Here is a 13,474-nt window from a genome sequence, read left to right on the forward strand (position 1 = left end):
TGTGTGAGAGAGCCTAGGAGGTTTGTGAAGGGGAGATGGTATGTGTGAGAGAGACCTTGATGTGCATGTGAGACTCAGCGAATGCAAATGTGTGGGAAGGGCTGTGAGTGACTTTGGAAGGAAGAGGGTGTTTGAGAAGGAGAAAGGAGGATTTGGGCATCCTGGGGAAAGAAAGAGGTAGGTATCTGTCTTTGTGAGGAGGATGGCAGAGGAAAGGGGACAGCCAGTAGGGAAAAAGAGGTGTAAGGGTTTGGGTAAAGCTGGTTAGAAAATAATGAATTTCAAATTTTTTAAAAATGAAAATCAGGGACAGATTTTTCCGGAATATTTTTCCCATTTTTCAACCATCTCCTGGATGGGTGAGGGGAAAGGAGTGTGGAAAAGAGGACACATCTAAGCAGGAGTAGGGGCACATACACATCATTATGCCCTGCCTGCCCATGTAAGATGTGGCTGTTGAATGCATGTTCAAGTTCTGCCTTCACCTGGGCAAAATAGAGCTATAGGTTCAGTTGCCCGTTTTGCCTATAAAACATAAACTGTGTCGCTGACGGTGTTTGTCAGCAGAGACCGCACTGAAGAACATTGCACTGATAACCCAGCAGTTAGAGTTGCTGGATAATGCAGATATTATTCATTGTTTTTCTCTGGTCACACATAGAATAAGCTGTGCACTGTACAAGCGCAAAGATGAAATCAGTTTTTTTAATTGATTCTGACACAAAATCAGCAGAATTTTAATAGGCCAGAGACAGATGAAGTTATCAACAGACGATTCCTCTTGGGTCAATGTATTCATTTCATCTCTTTGACTGCAAAGATAAAAGTGATGTATATAGATTTCAGAGGATACATACATGTAGAAACAGTATAAGCATCCTTAATGCATTCAGAGCATATTAAAGAACAATAACACAAAACAGGATGAGTTGCTAAGAATTGTATGATGCATCCTAGTTTCATGGGAGGAAAATGAAAATATCACCTTTCCCTGCAGTAGCAATGGCCTGATCCCATTGCAGAGTTTTACTCTTCTCTGCAATGCAACTAGAATCAGGCTTTTGGTAACAGGATGAAAACACTGTATGCCTTCCCTCTGACCATTCATATAGAGTGCATAGGCACAATCCACCCTCTAGTGGGCAAAAAAGGCATCTTTTCCATGTTGTATGTGGTATTTGACGACATAAACTCATAGACTTTAAAGCCAGAAGGGTCCATCATGATCATCTTGTCTGTTCTGTTGAACCTCACTCACCTGATCATGTAATAGGCCCATAACATCTGGCTGAGTTACATAAGTCTTGATTTAAGTACTTCAAGTTGCAGACAATCCACCATTTACTGTAGTTCAGAACAGCAAGTGACCTGTCATATTTTAATGAAAAGGAGGTGAATACTGATTTTCAGAAGTCAATTGTTTAATCATGCAATTCAGAATATTTCTTCCAAGAAAAACGTAATTACAAACACTTGAAAATATGTATGCTTAAAATGTCTGAGTACATGTATATTTAGCATAAGTATGTCCCGTGTACCATTTTTAAAATCTGCTAGATACCAGCCATTTCTGTGATATAGGTATTGGCTAAAGATGTTACTATCTAAACAATACAATGTATCACAAGTTAGCTGACATGGTTGAGAATAATATACACAGAGGAAATCGTTAATTCTTCAGTCTTAAAGGGCTGAAATGTACGGAAAACAGGAGTCTCAAAAAATTCATAATAAGGTAACAGTCTGATTGCCTAAATGATTTACTTGGGAGATTACTGCATGCACAGGATAGCACTTGAAAGCACTGCACTCAGTCTCAGGCAACCACAAGATGTAACGGTGGAAAAGGAAGCTTGCTCTGTAGTATCTCAATATACTTCTTTTTTTTTTTAAATTATCCTTGAGTTGGCAAAATCTTGGACCAGAAGATTGGTTGCTCTAAATTGAGACCAATTAATTGAGATCAGAATCTTGCGCCTTTTGCACTTTCTTCTTTGTGGGGGGAAAAAGAAACAACACTCCTGCAATGCAGTACTGTTTTCACAACAAACTAAAGACTCTCTGATAAAATGTAAAATACAGTGGAGAGCCCACACATTATGAACTGTTACATACACACTGATATTTGAGACCTTTTTTCCAGTTATTTCTTTAATCATCATTTTTATAAATATATGTAATGAACAAGTGATTCAAGACTTTTTAAAGTATACAGTCACTGCTTTAACACCCAGCAGTGGCGGTGAAAGCCAGCCCCTTACCCCGTCCGCCCTCCCCCTGCAGCTGGGGCTGGGAGCAGTGCCGTGTCTCCAGGATGGGGGGACCCAGACAGGGGTCAGGAGGCAAAGGCTGCTAGTAGGTCCCGGACAGGGGTCAGGGCGGGCACAGAGCTAGTAACAGAGCCCTGGCTGCGGGGCCATCGGCTGGGGCCCTGGGAGTGGGGGTGCCGGGCACCGGTCCTCGGGCATGGGGCCAGTGGGTGAGGAGTGGGGCCAGCGCCCCAAAAGCAGAGCCTGGGTGCCAGCCCCAGGCACAGAGCCAGAGGCCAGGGCGCAGGGCCAGTGGTCAGGACCCGAGCTCCAGGCACAGGGCTGGGGAGTGGAGGCATGGGCGCGGGGCCCCAGGATCGGAGCCCCAGGCATGGGGCCAGAGGCTGGGGAGCAGTGCCGGCAGCTGGGACACAAGCCCTGGGCTGGGGAATGGAGGCCTGGGTGCAGGGTCAGCGGCCCCACATACAACCTGGGGGTACTGCAACACCCCCTGCACCGCTAGTTCCTGAGCCTGTGACACCCAGTACTGTATTATAATTTACAAAACAGTTTTCATAGTGTTGTATTCCAGTTACACATTAGAGCTCAGTGGAAAAGATGCTGTGATATCTCAGAGAGGCAATACATTTGAAATTAGAGTGGTTGTGGAGAAAAGATGTGTTTATAATATGTAGTATTAAGTACTGTGGCATATGGCTTTTCCATGCAACTCTACATGCCTTTTGTGAAACAATTATTTTAATTTCAAAACATGTGTAATTACATGTTTTATGTAAAAATTGGTCTTCATCAGAATAAAATTTCAAGAGCATTTGAAATTTGATCAGGTCTGAGTGAATGAGCCAATTTCCACTCAAAACTGGTGAAATTTCACCAGGCTATTTTTGTTTCCAAATCTGAACAAATACTTCAAAATTAAAATGAAATGCCAAAATTTCTAATTGCCAAGGTTTTTGAATTTGTTCTGAAAACACTCTTCACAGCCAGCTGAACAGCAAGACAGTAGGAAAGATAGACCAAAGCGCCAAACAAATTTCTAAAATAATTTTGTTTATATTGTTACAGAACAGGAACTTTTTGCACTCGTGTCTTGTACAGTGTTGAGACCATTCAGTGCTTAATAAATACTAATAAAACCTTATGATAGTGGATGTACATAATAAGAATATAGTGTCCTGCAGTATTTGAGAACATGGGCTAAAAAGAGTAGCATTATCATAGACTCAAAGTCTATTCTTCACTCTTTATTGAGGGAAAAACCCCAGTCAAAGAATGGAGAGTTGGGTGCTCAGGGCTGTTCATTAAATTTTGGTGGTGTTGAGAATATCACAACCTTTATGGCTCATGTGTGATCCACTTTACCCGCATGCACAAGAGAGCAGGAGGGCAGAAGTCTCCTTCATCACCTGCACAGGGGGGGATTTTCATCACCCTGGGAGTGGGGGAGGAGGCAAAAGCAGTCTCTGCAAGGCCTCTATTCTCCCTCCCATAAAGGTGAGTGAGCAGGGACCGGGTGGAGCTAAGGCTATACCAACCGAATGCATTGGCCAGTACAGATGAGGAAGTAATCAGCACTAACTATCATGATGGAGCAGATTACTTCCTCCCTGGAGCAAGGTCACAAGATTGTCTTTGGTCTGCTTTCCTGGGGAAGCACAACCATGCATTGCTCCTTACTCAGGGCTTGTTGCGGAACGACAGTTGAGTCCTTAGCATTCATTTTATCAGTCATTTCATAGAACACAGCAAGTGGTTTAATGCATGTGGTAAGAAAATACCAAAGTATTTTCATTCTACATGTTCATTCTACAACTTGACTTAATTTCCAAAAGGAATTGTAAATGTTATGAAAGAGAGACACAGTTACAGAAAATGAACTCTTTCTGTCTTTCAAAGAAATCAAAAAGTCTTCAGAATAATCTCTTGAACAAAATAAAAACCACCATCATTTACCCTCCATATTTTTCCCCAAAGGTAAGAAAGCAAGATAATTATGTAGTACTAAAAGGAAAACAACTTGAGTTCAGTAAATTAGCTGTTGCTTTTTTCATTGTAGAAAATATCACTTCAATTCAGTAAAAGGTCAAACACACTTGGGGTATTTAAATTCTCCTGACCTAAAGCTTGATTAATAGGGAGAGAACAAATGTAAATTTTCATCTTATCGCTGCATTTAAATAATTCTTTTTGCTTATTAAATATAAATAGCAATGGGAGAATGACTATATCAGTTCTATCTTGCATATGTCTTAATTGGCTATAAAATTAGATGCGACTACTGAACTAGGAGAAAAGTAGAAATATGTTTAATAAATAAAATATATTGAAGATGGAGGGCCCTGCATTTTAAATACAGATTGTAATACATAGCAGGAAGAGAGGAAAGGGGGAACTTTTCCCTAATGAATAAATACCTTGGGACAAAAAAGAAGAAATTTAAACAATTTTTAAAAATAATTTAAAGAGTTTCTTTGTATTGAATAGAAAATTATGTGTAAAGTACTGTACACTCTTGTAGCTCTATATAAGTAATATAGGAAATGGTAGTGCACCTGTTCTCAACCAGGGGTACGCATACCCCATGGGGTACGCAGAGGTCTTCCGGGGGTAGATCAACTCATCTAGGTATTTGCCTAGTTGTACAACAGGCTGCATAAAAAGCACTAACTCAGTTAGTACAAACTAAAATTTCATACAGACAGTGACTTGTTTATATTGCTCTATATACCGTACACTGAAATGTAAGTACAGTATTTATATTCCAGTTGATTTATGTCATAATTATATGGTAACAATAAGAAAAGAAGCAATTTTCTAGTAATAGTCTGCGGTGACACTTTTGAATTTGTATGTCTGATTTTGTAAGCAAGTAGTTTTTAAGTGAGGTGAAACTTAGGGTACACAAGACAAACCAGACTCCTGCAAGGGGTACGGTAGTCGGGAAAGGCTGAGAGCCACTGCAGTAGTAAATTGGCCAGGAAAATCAAGAAACAGAAGGTACAATATATACTTTTCTGTTCTTTGTATACAAATCATATTATGAATTATGTGCATAGATCCAGAGGAAAATATAGTATAGTGGTCAGGGAGGAAGCTGTGATAATGCTTTTGTAATCAGTCTTATAAAGCAAAACTCTTGTAACTCTTTATTCTGGCTAGTCTATCCCCATACTACACTAATGATCTTATTTATCTTATTATCTGATATGAAAAAAATGCTTCTTTGACCTAATGCGGTATGTTGAAAACGACATTTTAACTACTATTAAGACAGATGACCGCATGATCCACTAGACCATGCAAAATAGTGGATGGTCAAGTGGATTACATAACTCATGATTTCTCATCCTGTTGTGACACTAGCAAGTTGCATAGCCTTTCTATGCTTCCATTTGCTCCATGGGCAGAATCAGGCTATAATACTTGCCTACCTCCCATGGGTACTGCGAAAATTGAATTGTTAGATGTTTGTGGAGCACTTTGAATTTGCACAGTGTTAAGAATTAGAAGACACAGCATAAATGCTAACTGTAGTATTACATGATCATCATCACTCCAAGCCAGTGAAATTGCTGCAGGGCAAAGCTAATCATGAAAATTGGTGACTATGTACTTATTGGATTATTTCACTGCTACAATAAAACACATTTTCTTCAAAGTCTCAATAATGGTCTTGGTCATCTGTCTTTGTAGTCTGGGAAATGTTGTAGTTCACCATATAATAAATGTTTAGAGTTCTAGCTATCGGCCTCGCTACCCTTTTTTATACATTTTATTTGTGTAATAGATAGCCTGATAGCCTTAAAGGCACAATACCTTTCAATTAATGACCATCTACCCACAATCCAAGATAGGTAAATTGTTACCTTTTATCGGGAAACATTTCATAGTTTATTCCATTTTCTCCCGCATGTGCTTTAGGTTACCATGGGCTTTATTGTGAAGAGGAATATAATGAATGCCTTTCTGCACCCTGCCAGAATGCTGCCACCTGCAGAGACCTTGTCAATAGCTATGAATGTGTATGCCTTGCTGAATACGAAGGTAAAATATGTTTTTGCCTCTTGTTGTGTAAGTATAGCGTACTCCACATGTTTTTAAATGCTTCTTTTCTGGATAACAAAATTAAGAAGTGAGGAGGTAAGTTGTGGTACGCCACTGCATAAGGTAGGAAAATTAATTTAAAGTAGGTCCTGATCCCGTCCCGTTACTCAAGTGATTAATTCTTATTTACATAAGTAGATCCACTGAAGTCAATGGCATTACTCATATGAACAAAATTAACTTGAGTAAGGATTTGCTTGTTCAGGTTGTTACTTTGTAAGCGTACTAGTTTATTCTGTTCCCTTTAAAGACGTGAGTTAAAGTGATAGTTTTTTTAAGAGGCTGTTGGATATAGTTTGTAATCAGTTATTGCTGGGAACCGTTACCTGGAGGACTTCCCAGATTTCTGTTGGATTTTCTCTAGTGTAATTAGTTAAAAACACAGGAACAAAAACCTATATTTAAAACTCTCTGCGGTGAAAAAATACAAATGTAACCAGTTATCTGGAAGTTTATTCGCAAATCATAAAATTCAGAAGTAATGATAATTCAATAAACACTCCTCCGTGTTCACTAAAATCACTGTCATATCTGATTCAACAGATTCTGCTTTCATATAACATTTCCTAAGTATTTTGTAAAATAAAGAAAGAAAAAATTGTTTACGTTTTGTTCATCCAGAATATTTTAAGAATAGATTTATTTAGTTTTCAGTAAAAAAGGGTAAACCATATATATATTTGTTTTTACACAGAGAGAGAGAGAGAGCAGTGGTTTAAGGAACATTAAACATGTCCTCAAACAAACTAACAAAAAATCCTTCTCTCTTTTGACTGAAGCTCAGTCAGCTGCTGCTTGAGGCTAAGTATATATTTCATATTGGTGTGTGCTCTGTTCTTTGGCACTAGATGAAGAATGCATCATTTCAGTGGCCAAGGATGAGGAATTAACCATCAGCTTTTCAGTTACAATGGAAACAGTGGTCTTTTTGAGAGTGCATTGGCTTAGACTTAATGTTAAACTGTCAATTCAACACGTGTATCTAGCCAAAAAAACAAAAAACTCCAAAGTTTTAACCCCTAAAATTATAGGAAGTTAATTTTTTGCATTTGATTGAAATGCCAGCATGAGGCTCAATCCTGTAAACACTTTTTATAAGGCCTTGTGCCTTCTACTTTGAGTAGTTCCATTAGGCCTGATTTTCCATTGCCTTGCACTTTGTGTAGTCACCTACACCACTGTAAAGTGGGTATAGAACATTACTATTACCTACACCTACTTTGCACTGATGTACGTGACTCTACAAAGTGCAGAGCAGTAGAGAATCAGACTCATTTATTTTAATAGGACTACTCACGAGAGTCGAATTATTCAAATGCATAAGGGTTTGCACAACTGGGCCCATAAGATGGACACTAAAAATATTTGCTCATTAATTTCTAGGGAGATCTTTCTTGGGTGCAAGAGAGAATTGTCAGGCAACATTGAATGCTTTGTTTGTAAATTTTGGAGACCTTTGTCTGATTTGGAGTCTAAGGGTATGTCTACACTACGAAATTAGGTCAAATTTATAGAAGTCGGTTTTTTAGAAATCGGTTTTATATATTCGAGTGTGTGTGTCCCCACAGAAAATGCTCTAAGTGCATTAAGTGCATTAACTCGGCGGAGTGCTTCCACAGTACCGTGGCTAGAGTCGACTTCCGGAGTGTTGCACTGTGGGTAGCTATCCCACAGTTCCTGCATTCTCCGCTGCCCATTGGAATTCTGGGTTGAGATCCCAATGCCTGATGGAGCTAAAACATTGTCGCGGGTGGTTCTGGGTACATATCATCAGTCCCCCCTTCCCTCCCTCCCTCCCTCCGTGAAAGCAAGGGCAGACAATTGTTTCGCGCCTTTTTTCCTGAGTTACCTGTGCAGACGCCATACCACGGCAAGCATGGAGCCCGCTCAGGTAATCATCACCGTATGTCTCCTGGGTGCTGGCAGACGTGGTACTGCATTGCTACACAGCAGCATCAACCCATTGCCTTGTGGCAGCAGACGGTACAGTACGACTGGTAGCCGTCATCGTCATGTCCGAGGTGCTCCTGGCCACGTCGGCCAGGAGCACCTGGGCAGACATGGGTGCAGGGACTAAATTTGGAGTGACTTGACCAGGTCATTCTCTTTAGTCCTGCAGTCAGTCCTATTGAACCATCTTATGGTGAGCAGGCAGGCGATACGGATTGCTAGCAGTCCTATTGTACCATCTTCTGTCAGGCAGGCAAGAGATGAGGATGGCTAGCAGTCCTACTGCATCGTCTTCTGCCGAGCAGCCATGAGATGTGGATGGCTTGCAGTCCTTCTGCACCGTCTGCTGCCAGCCAAAGATGTAAAAGATAGATGGAGTGGATCAAAACAAGAAATAGACCAGATTTGTTTTGTACTCATTTGATTCCCCCCCTCCGCCGTCTAGGGGACTCATTCCTCTAGGTCACACTGCAGTCACTCACAGAGAAGGTGCAGCGAGGTAAATCTAGCCATGTATCAATCAGAAGCCAGACCAACCTGCTTGTTCCAATAAGAACAATTACTTAGGTGCACCATTTCTTATTGGAACCCTCCGTGAAGTCCTGCCTGAAATACTCATTGATGTAAAGCCACCCCCTTTGTTAATTTTAATTCCCTGTAAGCCAACCCTGTAAGCCATGTCGTCAGTCGCCCCTCCCTCCGTCAGAGCAACGGCAGACAATCGTTCCGAGCCTTTTTTCTGTGCGGACGCCATACCAAGGCAAGCATGGAGGCCGCTCAGCTCACTTTGGCAATTAGGAGCACATTAAACACCACATGCATTATCCAGCAGTATATGCAGCACCAGAACCTGGCAGAGCGATACCGGGCGAGGAGGCGACGTCAGCGCGGTCACGTGAGTGATCAGGACATGGACACAGATTTCTCTGAAAGCATGGGCCCTGCCAATGCATGCATCATGGTGCTAATGGGGCAGGTTCATGCTGTGGAACGCCGATTCTGGGCTCGGGAAACAAGCACAGCCTGGTGGGACCGCATAGTGTTGCAGGTCTGGGATGATTCCCAGTGGCTGCGAAACTTTCGCATGCGTAAGGGCACTTTCATGCAACTTTGTGACTTGCTTTCCCCTGCCCGGAAGCGCATGAATACCAAGATGAGAGCAGCCCTCACAGTTGAGAAGCGAGTGGCGATAGCCCTGTGGAAGCTTGCAACGCCAGACAGCTACCAGTCAGTTGGGAATCAATTTGGAGTGGGCAAATCTACTGTGGGGGCTGCTGTGATGCAAGTAGCCCACGCAATCAAAGATCTGCTGATATCAAGGGTAGTGACCCTGGGAAATGTGCAAGTCATAGTGGATGGCTTTGCTGCAATGGGATTCCCTAACTGTGGTGGGGCAATAGACGGAACCCATATCCCTATCTTGGCACCGGAGCACCAAGCTGGCGAGTACATAAACCGCAAGGGGTACTTTTCAATAGTGCTGCAAGCTCTGGTGGATCACAAGGGACGTTTCACCAACATCAACGTGAGATGGCCGAGAAAGGTACATGACGCTCGCATCTTCAGGAACTCTGGTCTGTTTCAAAAGCTGCAGGAAGGGACTTTATTCCCAGACCAGAAAATAACCTTTGGGGATGTTGAAATGCCTATAGTTATCCTTGGGGACCCAGCCTACCCCTTAATGCCATGGCTCATGAAGCCGTACACAGGCAGCCTGGACAGTAGTCGGGAGCTGTTCATCTACAGCTGAGCAAGTGCAGAATGGTGGTAGAATGTGCATTTGGACGTTTAAAGGCGCGCTGGCGCAGTTTACTGACTCGCTTAGACCTCAGCGAAACCAATATTCCCACTGTTATTACTGCTTGCTGTGTGCTCCACAATATCTGTGAGAATAAGAGGGAGACGTTTATGGCAGTGGGAGGTTGAGGCAAATCGCCTGGCTGCTGGTTACGCGCAGCCAGACACCAGGGCGGTTAGAAGAGCACAGGAGGGCGCGGTACGCATCAGAGAAGCTTTGAAAACAAGTTTCATGACTGGCCAGGCTACGGTGTGAAAGTTCTGTTTGTTTCTCCTTGATGAAACCCCCCACCCCTTGGTTCACTCTACTTCACTGTAAGCTAACCACCCTCCCCTCCTCCCTTCGATCACCGCTTGCAGAGGCAATAAAGTCATTGTTGCTTCACATTCATGCATTCTTTATTCATTCATCACACAAATAGGGGGATGACTACCAAGGTAGCCCAGGAGGGGTGGTGGAGGAGGGAAGGAAAATGCCACACAGCACTTCAAAAGTTTACAACTTTAAAATTTATTGGATGCCAGCCTTCTGTTTTTTGGGCAATCCTCTGTGGTGGAGTGGCTGGTTGGCCGGAGGCCCGCCCACCGTGTTCTTGGGCATCTGGGTGAGGAAGCTATGGAACTTGTGGAGGAGGGTGGTTGGTTACACAGGGGCTGTAGCGGCAGTCTGTGCTCCAGGTGCCTTTGCTGCAGCTCAACCATACACTGGAGCATATTGGTTTGATCCTCCAGCAGCCTCAGCATTGAATCCTGCCTCCTCTCATCATGCTGCTGCCACATTTGAGCTTCAGCCCTCTCTTCAGCCTGCCACCTCTCCTCCTGGTCATTTTGTGAAGAAAAGCACCCTATTTCAAACAGGTGACCATGAATGATATCTCACTCTCCTGAGGATAACACAGAGAGATAAAGAACGGATGTTGTTTGAATGCCAGCAAACATATACTGCAATGCTTTGTTGTACAATGATTCCCGAGTACGTGCTACTGGCCTGGAATGGTAAAGTGTCCTACCATGGAGGACGCAATAAGGCTGCCCTCCCCAGAAACCTTTTGCAAAGGCTTTGGGAGTACATCCAGGAGAGTTGCGAATGCCAGGGCAAATTAATCCTTTCACATGCTTGCTTTTAAACCATGTATAGTATTTTAAAAGGTACACTCACCGGAGGTCCCTTCTCCGCCTGCTGGGTCCAGGAGGCAGCCTTGGGTGGGTTCGGGGGGTACTGGATCCAGGTCCAGCATGAGAAACAGTTCCTGGCTGTCGGGAAAACCGGTTTCTCCGCTTGCTTGCTGTGAGCTATCATCTTCCTTGTCCCGAAAACCTGCTTCCGTGTTGCCTCCATCTCCATTGAAGGAGTCAAACAACACGGCTGGGGTAGGGGTGGCTGAACCCCCTAAAATGGCATGCAGCTCATCATAGAAGCGGCATGTTTGGGGCTCTGACCCGGAGCGGCCGTTCGCCTCTCTGGTAGGCTTGCCTCAGCTCCTTAAGTTTCACGCGGCACTGTTTCGGGTCCCTGTTATGGCCTCTGTCCTTCATGCCCTGGGAGATTTTGACAAATTTTGGCATTTCGAAAACTGGAACGGAGTTCTGATAGCACGGATTCCTCTCCCCATACAGCGATCAGATCCCGTACCTCCCGTTCAGTCCATGCTGGAGCTCTTTTACGATTCTGGGACTCCATCATGGTCACCTCTGCTGATGAGCTCTGCATGGTCACCTGCAGCTTGCCACGCTGGCCAAACAGGAAATGAGATTCAAAAGTTCGCGGTTCTTTTCCTGTCTACCTGGCCAGTGCATCTGAGTTGAGAGTGCTGTCCAGAGCGGTCACAATGGAGCACTCTGGGATAGCTCCCGGAGGCCAATACCGTCAAATTGTGTCCACAGTACCCCAAATTCGACCCGGCAAGGCCAATTTAAGCGCTAATCCACTTGTCGGGGTGGAGTAAGGAAATCAATTTTAAGAGCCCTTTAAGTCGAAATAAAGGGCTTCATCGTGTGGACGGGTGCAGGTTTACATCTATTTAACGCTGCTAAATTCGACCTAAAGTCCTAGTGTAGACCAGGGCTATGTAAAAGTCTGGTTAGAACAAAATAATGTGGTAGCCTCTTTCTCTGAGCTGGTTAACATAATACACTGATGTTGAATTGTGCTCTTCTCTGGTCAGATGGCCATAAAAGAAGTCATAACTGACTTACAGAATTTTGCCAAGTATTCTGACATAAGGAATACTGTTTGAATGGACAAGGATAAAGCACAAGCTGAAAAGGACATTGTAAAACAAGACTCAGTGTATGCATAAAACAAATGTATTACCAACTAAATTATGTAAATCTTTCTCATTCTCATTTTCATTCAGGCTTGCAGAATAGTATTATTATTATTATTATTTTATTATCATTATTATTATTTATAATTTGTATTACAGCACCCAAAGACATAAAACATAAGATAGGTCCATAATTGAAGAAATTACCATCTGAATAGATCAAAAACAAAAAACACACAGACAAGAGATAGGGGAACAGATATAAGCATAGAAGTGATGGAGGTGAAATGTGTCATGTTTCCATAAGGGTAGCTAAGCTCTGGAGTAGGCTTCCAAGGGAGGTTGTGGAATCCCCATCATTGGACATTTTTAAACACAGGTTGGACAAACACCTGTTGGGGATGGTCTAGGTTTACTTGGTTCTGCCACAGCACAGGGAGCTGGGACTTGATGACTTCTCAAAGTCCCTTCCAGCCCTATGTGTCTATGATTCTGTGTTTCATCTACTAATTTTGTATTGTTGTTTTCTTTGCTTTCCCAGAAGGCTCTATTCCAAGTTTTCCCACCAACCCTCTTCAGTTCTCTTACTGCCTTTTTTCAATCCTCATGCTTCCACGTCCCTCACCAATCTAATGTAGCTAATAGCCATTAGCTAACTTCCTAACCAGTTACCCTCCTCCCTCCAGGTTACTCTCTCTTCCCGCACTTCTCCAGCAAGTCAGTCTCTTGTACCCATGAAACAGCTCACTGAATCTGGAGCTATTCATTGCTGGGATTATAAAGATGTGCTCCCTGTAATCCTGGCATATCCATCATTTTTGTAGCATGTCAGGTGAAAGCAATCATTTGATACATCATTTCCATAAATATATAGTAGTAATACAAATAGGAAAACAACTGATAGAAATTGCACAAAACACTTTCTCTGTATACATTGCATCTAATCAAAGTAGTTCTTTTAGATTAATTTCATTTCAGCCATATCATTATTGAAACGGGAAACCAGTAATATTTATCATGAATGGGCAGAAGGCTAAAATGGTTTCCTTAAATTCATTTTAAGCATGTTGTAGTGAACGTGAACGG

At 42.7% G+C, this 13,474-nt stretch overlaps 1 protein-coding gene across 1 annotated transcript in view; it reads left to right on the plus strand.

Annotated features, from left to right (window-relative positions):
* The window catches only part of DNER (delta/notch like EGF repeat containing), a 269,335-nt gene that overhangs the window by 228,797 nt on the left and 27,064 nt on the right, over positions 1 to 13,474 (plus strand). Inside the window, exon 9 of the mRNA XM_007055038.4 lies at positions 6,192 to 6,314. Coding sequence (XP_007055100.3) covers positions 6,192 to 6,314 — 123 coding nt within the window. The remainder of the gene's footprint in view (positions 1 to 6,191; positions 6,315 to 13,474) is intronic.

Source organism: Chelonia mydas, chromosome 9 (genome assembly GCF_015237465.2).
Source record: "Chelonia mydas isolate rCheMyd1 chromosome 9, rCheMyd1.pri.v2, whole genome shotgun sequence".
NCBI lineage: Eukaryota > Metazoa > Chordata > Testudines > Cheloniidae > Chelonia > Chelonia mydas.